General features: G+C 40.3%; 1 protein-coding gene across 1 annotated transcript in view; it reads left to right on the top strand.

Annotated features, from left to right (window-relative positions):
• USP40 (ubiquitin specific peptidase 40) overlaps positions 1-6,722 on the top strand; it is a 51,570-nt gene extending 44,848 nt beyond the window's left edge. Inside the window, exons 24-31 of the mRNA XM_009320771.1 lie at positions 1,159-1,285; positions 2,428-2,522; positions 3,763-3,881; positions 4,287-4,352; positions 4,597-4,807; positions 4,945-5,040; positions 5,895-5,989; positions 6,393-6,722. Of these exons, the coding sequence (XP_009319046.1) occupies positions 1,159-1,285; positions 2,428-2,522; positions 3,763-3,881; positions 4,287-4,352; positions 4,597-4,807; positions 4,945-5,040; positions 5,895-5,989; positions 6,393-6,501 (918 nt within the window). The 3' untranslated portion in view covers positions 6,502-6,722. The remainder of the gene's footprint in view (positions 1-1,158; positions 1,286-2,427; positions 2,523-3,762; positions 3,882-4,286; positions 4,353-4,596; positions 4,808-4,944; positions 5,041-5,894; positions 5,990-6,392) is intronic.
• Positions 6,723-9,593: the final 2,871 nt, after the last annotated feature.

Below are 9,593 nucleotides of genomic sequence, written 5' to 3'. Positions count from 1 at the left end.
TTTTCACAGCAGGCGTCCACTGTGATGGTGATGCGTGTGGCCAAATATGGCCATTTTGGAAGTTGGGGGGCCTGAAAGATGCCCTAATGTGAGAGAAGGAGGAGGGTCGGGGGGGGGCTAAGGGCCTCTTTTCTGGGGATCGCTCCCTTGTGCCGTTCTGCTGCCCTTGGGCACAGGGACTGCCCTCCACTTCCCCTTGTGTGTCCTGGGCTCCAGCCCCCTCCTCATCCCATGCCTGGGGTCCCCTGGATGAGATGGTGGCAACAGTGTTCCAGGAGGGTCGGGGGTCCTCAGTGACCCACCCAGCTCCCTGCACGTGGTGCAGCCCCCTGTGCCTGACAGTGGTTGAGAGGGGGCAAAGCCTCCAGACATCCCGCAGGTGGGAAAGGGAGGCGCAGCCGCCCTGTGCAAGGTCTCCCAGCACTCCCTAAAAGAATTGCTGATTGCCAAGTGTTGCGTGGGCCCTTCTTCCCTGGCCCTGCCCCTAGAGCGTGGAAGGGTGCCATCTCTTCTGCACTGAGCCCTGAGGGTGAGGGGAGGAGAGGGCCTAGCATCCTTGTGGCTGCAGTGCAGGTGTGACGTGAGGAGCCTGTCGGAGGGATTCTTTGCAAGTGAATATCTTAAAAAATAACATCAGTCAGGTCCTAGGACAAATTTGAAATGTTGTACGTTGCCAAGGGATATCTTCTAGGGATGGTTGTAGGGGGAGTTGTGGGAGGCCACTGATACTGATTATTGCTGTAGGCATGTTACAGGACTAGCTACAGCTGTGGTATGCCTGTCTCCATTTCCATCAACCTCGTCCCTCTGAACTTGTGTTTTCACATAAATTGTGCTTTCATGATTCTCATGCTGAAGCTTTTCTGCAGAGACATAGTGTTACAAGATTCCCAGTTTATCCAGCAAATTTTGGAGTTCTTCACAAATATTGCTCTTAAAGCATCTGATCTTTATCCCCTGTATGGGTTACATAAAACTCGAGTCCCTGTAAAAGTAGGAAGTGAGAGTTGATGATGTGTGATCTCAGATGAATGCCAATGCCTTTACAAAAGCTCAGATTTGAACCAGTTTTTTCCTTCTTCCTGGGATGAAGGTGAAATTGTTCATTGTCTGCATTGCAACACATGAGCTATCTGGTACTTTCTGTTCACTTTGCAGGGTTTCCTGAAAATACCCATCTGGTGGTTCAAGTCTTCAAATCATATGAAACATGGACAGAATGCACAAGACCAAGTGAATGGGATGACCTGCAAGATGGATGCTTTGCAGGTGTCTCCTGCAGGAGGTGAGCTTGATCAGTTTTTGAAAAGAATTGTATGGCCTGATTGTCTGTGATTGCACTGAGGGATTTGAGTCAAAACCAAAATTTTAATCCAAAGCCTTAAAATCCTTCTGAAACCTATGAGTGACTGTACAAGTTTCAGCAAGTTTATGGTGAAAGGAGCCACTTAGGAGACAGATGCAATTTTTTACAAGGCCACAAATGCTGGATGGTACTGTTCTGACATTCCTTAGCTATATTTGGTCAAGGGTAAGGCCTCCACTAAATTTTGAAGCAGGGGCTCTTTACTTGTCAGTAAATAAAATGGCTTCTCCATACCTGAAGGCAGTGGCAGTATTGTAAAGCATCTACTCAATGAGCATACAGGTGATTGGCTTCAAATGCCAGACTAATGCTGGCATAATAATCCTAATATCACATTTAATTCACTTCAGGCTATGTTGCTTTTTGAGGAGCTGTAAATGAGTGATGAGTAAATCCTACGTAGAATAAAAGACATTACATACAGTGTTTTAACCTGCATTTGTTCTAAAGGTCAAATTCAAATCAAAAAACAGCTAGGGTAGGAAAATCAACTGAGCGTTGAGAAGGAAGAAGAAAATGAAGTTGGGACAACTGTGAGTTGGAAAATGGGAAACAAACCAATTTTTCCTTGCTACAGGAAAAATAATATTCTTCCTTTGCTACTGAGTTGTGTTGCGGAGCATGACCCCTCTCCTTTTAGAAGGTTTATTTGCATTTTTCTCCTTTCTTTCAAACTTTTTCTGAGTTTTACTTTTACTTTCTCCCCTGATTATTTCAGTAGCATAGGTAAGAGCAGATTTAACTTTCCTTGCAACACGCTCTACATTTCAGAGTCATAACCAATAATTAATACTATTTACCAACGTGAATAGCTGGTCTTAGTTTTGAAATTTGCAGTATAGGATCAGTTTGAACGCTTCCTGTTTGGCAACTAACAGAATGTATTTTATCAACTGCATATTATGTTTCTTTAACTGCCCTCCAAAAAAAATTGATGTCAGGTCCCTTCTCTAAGTGAAATCTCACCTTGAGGTGACTGTTATCTCTTAGGACGATAAATAAAGTCATGTTGACTCTTCTGTTGTTTCTTTCTTCCTCCCCCCTTTCCCCCCCATCTAAAGATTCACCAGAATACATCCACACAGACATGGATCTTTGTTATGCTGGCAGTATAGAAATAGCAGGAGAAGCTTCTTTGGAAGATCTGAAGATGCAGGTTAGATGTTCTCCTGTATTGGAAATGTACAGCACCACTGTGATTAATTGAGCTCTATTAATACCTATTTTTTATTTCCTTTTCCCTTGTCTCCAGTATGTTCTGATATGGCATTTGCTTATATGCCATGTTCAGTGGTAAGTACCAAGAGGCAGTTGGAGCATGTAGCTCAGAGACTTCCTTAGTATGTCCCCTGCAGTTGCCATTCTACCTGTCATGTGTCCTGACCTGCAAAAGCCTTGTTGCACTTCATCTGGAACTTTGGCTTGCAGCCCTATCTTTATTTCACAATGTAAAAATTATTCATGAGAAGTATACACATACAAGCACTTCCTAAAAAGCCACTTTCCATTTCCACATTGTTCCTGTATTAGTTTTCTGCGTTGTTTTTTTTGTTGGTTTTTTTTTTTTTGTATGTTGAATCTAATGAATAAAGAATTGCTTTTGATGCACAGAAGGTCATGTTTGTCATTCAGGAAGGTATAGCTTAGTTTCTTTGGCCAGAAACTAAGGTGCCTTTTTATGCTTTTTTTAACCACAAAAGTATGATTTTAATACACTAAAAAAACCCAAACCAAAACAAAAAAAAACCCAAAAGCAAAAAACCAAAAACCCAACTAAAAAAAACCCAACTCCAAACCAGAAAAAAGACGTAAACCAATCCCATCGTAAGGCTCTATTGTTGAGCCAGTTGCTTGTTCTACTTAAACTGCATGGGGAAGGATATCTCATCTGATTCTGATCCATATCAACACTTTCTCTTTTGGGTATGACTACAGTTTTGGTCTCTGGCAAACTACTGCTATGAAAAACTGACCATTTGCATCTTGTGAACAAGGAGAATTGTCTTAGCATGGAAAGAGTATTGTGTCCTTGATAAAGGATTAAAGGAGCTTGCTCAGCACTTGGCTAGAGATTTGGGCAAAGATTCTGTCAGCCTCATTCCCTCCCAGTTATACAATTTTTGGTTAAAAAAAGAAATTCAGTACTTCTGAAATGTAAGTTAAATTGAGAAATGTTGGGAGGGAGTGAAGTCCAACTTGCTTTGAGGTTGAAAAGTGAGTATGTTGATCACAGCCACTACCTGTAAGTCACAAGCAACAGCTGGTGTGGAATAAATCTAAATACCTTGCCCTATTTCTGATTGCTTCAGTATTGCATTGAGAATTAATCAAGTGGTTTTCTTTTTTTCCAAGGAGACTGGCTGCTAAAATTATTGAAGAAATGTTTCTTTTTTCAGGCTATGACCTTACCACGCTGCCAGGAGCAGATTGTCCCACTGCCTTCATTTCTCAGAGCATGGACAGTGGACAGTAAGCGTCCAGGCAAGCTTTTACGAAACAACAAGCAGCAACTCAAGTAGGTTTCTTACTGAACGCACAAGTAGCATTACAACAGACTGACTGTTGACTGGATTGTGGGATGGATTGTCGGAGAAATAAATCAGCTCAGTCAAATGTAAACAGAAAGCTCGTTTCTGGTTACTTCAGTTCTTTGCTGAGCACGTTTTTTAACTTGAGAGCTGTGGAAGGGGGAGGTGTGAGCATAAGTAGATCATACCATGCTTATTCTGCTAAGCTTTATTCTAGGTGTTTTTAAATGCAATTTTTTTACTTTTCTCAGTTCTTCATTTTTGTTCCAATAGCCTCTTGCGTTGGTTTTCCAGATAAGCACAGGTCTACTTGACTAGAACTGTGATTTTTCTACTCAGGAGCTTAGAATATATGACTGGAAATACATGTATAATCTTTGTTTTGTTTTCAGTGACTATAAGCTGGGTGCCAGAGCGGAAATCTGCATCGAGCCTTTGCAAAAAGAAGAGTATTTGGGGTAAGATCTCAAGACATTTATTTCTTACAGCAGTGCATTTGAGATGAGACTTAATTGAGCAGCTTTTAACTTAAATACTGTCCGTCAGGATTACAGATGTGAGTATGCGAAAATACTTTGAAGCTGATTTTTTTTGTTTTCCACAAACAAAAATAAGGGAGGGCAGGAGGGAGTGAACACTGGGAATTCTGGATTCTGAAAGCATGACTCACAAGAATGGTCTATTTTCTCTTCCTGATGACAGCCCCCATGAACTGCTGCTTCGAGTACAGATGGGCATACCAGGGGAGAGGAACTACTGTGACTCCACGGATTTGGTGTGGGATATCTCCAAAGAATGCACAACCTGGGCACTGAGGCACCGAGTGGCTTCTCACTATTGTCTCCCTGTAGATAAAATAGAAATAGCCAAATACTTCCCTGAAAAATTTGAGTGGCTGCCAATATCTAGCTGGGTAAGGTCTGGAATGACAGAATGAACAGTTATTTGAGAGAAGTATGCGTTGGTTTGTGCTGCAGTTCTTGAGCATATGTATTTTAGCAGATTTCTGAGATCTGCCATGTACGAATCTTCTACTTTGATTTTATTCAGACACAGCAAATTTCAAAGAGGAAACGGAAGAAAAAACAGGAGAGTTTACAGTCAGCGCCTTACCACCTGAAAGATGGAGATATCATTGGGGTGAAGGTAAATTAACTTGGCTTTAACTGTTGCACAAGGATTAGGTTCAGGCACTGTCCCCTTTGCAGAATCTTAATTTCTTCCTGGTTCTCCTGCATCCTGCTACGTCTCTATGAAAGTACCGGTATGTGAATCTGGACAATACGTTGTGTGGATAGGAAATTTGTTGCTACTGATGCTTTTTCTTATTTTTCTCCTGTTCTTTATCAACCTGATGGAAATTTCATGCCTTTCCCTTTATATCTCGGTACTGGCACTAGAGGACAATACCTTAGAGGCTCTTGTGCAGCTCTCAGCCAGTGCAAGCAGTCAGTCTCTGCTCTATGCTTGAACACTATCCAGAAGAAACTGGATTTTTTTCTTGCCTTCATTTTATTGACTGTTTTTTTCCAACTCGGAGTAAAATCCAAGAACAGCCCTTTAAAAACCGTACTGTAAATTTAAACCCATTACATTTTCCAAAGAATTATAACAGATCTATTTCATTATTTAAAAAAGAATTACACAGCAGCATATTGAGCTCTGAATTAGCAATAAGGCTTATTTAACTGAAAGAACATACTCGCTGGGTTTTAAAGCAGTACACGAAAAGTCTGATGTCCTATCCTGATGCATTAGGCTATCAAGAAGAATCTCTGAATAAGGCAAATTCACTGTTAAATGCAAAAACTAAACAGAGGAGTCTAATAATTTTTTTGCCTTCTTGAATCTTTTCCACTTAGTTAACTTGAAGTTAATTGCTGTAAAACTAGTTAGAGGAAATGCTCTGAAAATTAATTGTGTAAACTGAGCAACACGTGGGAAATAGTTTTGGTAGATGAAAATTTTAAACTAATACACTCAATCCTTTTTCACAACAGAATCTTCTCCTTGATGACACTAAGGACTTCAGCACAGTGAGAGATGACATTGGAAAAGAGAAACAAAGGCAGCTTGCATTAGAAAAAAAGAAAAGGTATTGAGTATTTACATTTATTTTTCTTTAAAATACGCAAACTGTTCTTTGCCGTTTTCCAGACTAGCTTGATACCTGGATAATTTTTTGGGACAGTACTAGCTGGGTGCTCTTAGAGCACACAAGTCCAGTAGTCCTGAAGGAAGTGCTCAGGTAATTCAAACTCCTGGCTTTAAGAGCCTCAGTCTTGCTCTTGCAACACACTGCAAAATTTGTCACTGCCTCTGGAGGTGAAAAGTGAACTCCTTGGCTGCGCTGGCCCCGCACAGGTTGTAAGCATGAGTTTGCAAGGTCATTTTTACAACTAAGTGGCAATCGGACTCCAGTCCAGGCTCATGCTGCTGCTGCTGGTGCTAAGGCTTGATTGCTAATATTAGGCATATTCTTTTTTTTTTTTTAATAGTCGGCAAACCGGACGCTTACAGGACCATGTTTTCTCTGAGGAAAAGCTGAATATTAAGCACCGTAAACCAGAAGTGGCTCTTTCTATCAATGTGGGCGTTTTCAGATAGCACCAGGAGATGATTTGCTGACCAGACCATACTACCGATGTACTAAATTGGAATGGAGTACCTCAACCGGACCAGCAAGAGGGTCTTTCCCGAAGTGTCTTCAAGAATCACCGAGACAAACTGGATATAGGATTCAGGATAACTCTGATTTTCTTCTAATCTCTCTTGGGGAGGTGCTTTAGCATCCCTTTATCAATGTGGTACTTATTCTCAGGCTAGGTAAATGCACTTTATCCATGAGAAAACTGATTAATATATTGTATAACATTTTGGTGACTGTTTTGTAATCTCCCTCAATGCTTTTTTTTGGTCAGATGCTGATGTCTTGCACCATCACTACGGAGTTTGCTGGGGTTTTTTAATGCAGTCATAATCTTTTTAGAATTTTTTTTTTCATCTCTGATCACTGAAGTTACTAGCGATACCAGAATTTGCTTTTGTCTCTTTATATATAAACCTAAGTCTGCAGTAGCCGGAGTCAGATTTCGGGAATGAAGGAAATGTGGAAATCTCTGGACAAGTGTACTAAATTGGCTCAAAAAAGAGCAAGTTCAGAATTTGTCAAGCTCTAAAACCTGAAGACCTTTTGTGATATGGAACAACAGTGCGGTAACCTTATATTTTAAAGTTGCTAGGGCTTTTTTGTTGTCCATAAGCTTCATTAACAAACAAAACGATGGAAAAAAGTTGGCAGATCTGATGTTTGGTCTTAAGTGGGTTTTATTGTACTCAGAAAAAAAGCTTGTATTTATTTTCAGTACTCTTATTAAGAGGACTTTCCCTCATTCCTTATCTTTTAAATTGTTCTAATATTCTTTGTTACATTTGAGAAAATGTTCCTCTTGGCATCACAAAGCTGATTTACAGCCTCCATAACAGAAGGGGATGTATGCGGCTGACTACCAGCTGAACTTGGTATCAAAGGTTCTTAAGTAAAATGTTTACCGAATGCTTGTGAGATTGGATGTCAAGATGGAGAACGCGTGTAACTAGCTGATGAGAGACCATATTTTTCTTAACCCTGAGGCTGGGAATTGGGGTTTGCCAGAAGCTGACGTTGCACCATCCTTATTGAAACTTCTCTAATGCTTACAATACTTAAACTGCGTTTCCCCCACTGTACGTGACTATTCGTAACTTAATTTCCCGTCAGGTTCAGAATTTTGTTTGAGCACAGCTAGTACTGACAAACTAACACGAACTCTTACTGGAGTTAATTGTTTATAATCAAATTCGAAACATGTTTTGAATGATAAGGTGAAAATGGAATGGTGGAAGATAACACACAAGCATCTCTATGCAGGAGTCATGTGCTGGTGGCATCTAACGTGTTTGCCTTTTACAGCTGGGACCCTGTGCAAATGGATTGCTGTATCGAGTGAAGTCTGCTATCACAGATACTACAGAGCCTTGTCGAACTGCACAAATGTCCAGAAACCTGTTCTGAAATGAGCAAAGCAGTTGTTCAAAAATACCTTTTAAACGTAACCTGAAGTATCCTTAATTAAAACTGTGATAATGAGAGGGCAAAATATAAGTCACTTTTGAGGACTACCGTAAATGTTTAACCTGTTTCGTGTACGTGTAGAACATTTTTTAGTAGGAGGTGCCAGTACAGCAGACTACTAAAATTTTGGCTAATGTGAGCAGACGGCTCATTTATCTTTTGTAGATTAACAATATTCTGGTATTTCAGACAACTTCAAGACAAAAACTGACACTCTCAGCTATCAGCAAGAAAAAAAAAAGTCAAAAGCACCTTGAAGCATACGATTACTATTTATTTCTTTGCATATCTTTAAAGTTAAGCAGGTATTTCTGTGCTTTCTTAGGCAGATCATTCAAGAAGGGGATATTTTAATTTCCTCACTCTTTTGGTTGTAGGTAGGCTTTACTTGTATCTTGAAATCCTAGTTTTATGGATAGATTTTTCTGACTGAGGTGAGGGCAGCCAATTGCTTTCACCATCTTATTTTTGCGTTGCCGCCTTCCATATCAACAAGTGTTCTTGTGAGCCGGAAATGACCACACACGCTAATTACTAAGGTAAGCAAGAAAGGTTTGTGTTTGCAGATTGTTCCATTGCATTGCACTTACTTTGCTGTCACTTTAATTCCTCCACTTCCTTGCTGGACAGCTGTACTGAGCTCAACCTTCCCACCTACCTTTAATAACGCTAGTCTCTTCTTGAAAACACAAAGTTTGGAGAGATTTAAATATGGGTTACAAGTACTAACGGGGGGATTTTAGTATGTGCCTTTGTTAAAGTGTAATGTAGCAGCGCCTGCACTGAACCAATCTTGAATCATTTCTAATGTTGGCTCAAAATGTGTATTTTTTCCTTAAAACTATTGTGTGTCGTTCCACAATGAGAGAGTTCATTAAAAATGGGGGTAGGGAGAGTGGAACACCTTTTTAAAACGGAGTCTTTGTGATTCCACAGTTTATGATGGTTATATTCCAAAGCCTGGAAAAGCTTTCATCTTTATTTTTCAAGCGTTCTTCACAAAATAAAAAGTCATTTCTATATGTCTATTTGATTCCGTCTATGTATGTCTCACTGATACCTTTGTAGGGAATGGCATGAATTGGTTTCTAACACTGGATGGGGAACAACCTTCATTAAGCTTTAATTTCTGAATCTGTTCCTAAGGCAGCATTCGGGTCTCTGTGTGAGAAGTTTCCCCAACCCGGCTGGGGTTGCACTGTGCAAAGACCTGGGTTCAGCTGGGGGACGGGGATTTGGATGTGAGGTAAAGTGATTCTTAGCTTGTGGTTTTCCTCTTTTTCAGAAAGCATGGTCTAGTATTAACTGCCCATTATTTCAACTCTATATTTGTGCACAAATATATTAAGCTGGTCTATTTTTCAAGGGAACTAGCATAAATCATCTACAGGACTGTGGCTCTGCATAGAGTAAGAAACAGATTGCTAAGAAATGGTTGTCTTCTGTATCTGCTTCTGGTGCAGTCCTTGTAAAAGAGCGAGTGTTCAGCACTGGGAATCTTACTATGAAAAAATTGTGTTTTCTTTTTCTTTTCCTCGTAACTCATTCCAGTTCGCTGAAGTGATTACGGAGCAGGAGGAAGTGG

Source organism: Pygoscelis adeliae, unplaced genomic scaffold (genome assembly GCF_000699105.1).
Source record: "Pygoscelis adeliae isolate BGI_AS28 unplaced genomic scaffold, ASM69910v1 Scaffold63, whole genome shotgun sequence".
Taxonomy (NCBI): Eukaryota; Metazoa; Chordata; class Aves; order Sphenisciformes; family Spheniscidae; genus Pygoscelis; species Pygoscelis adeliae.
This window is presented reverse-complemented; position numbering and strand designations above follow the sequence as displayed.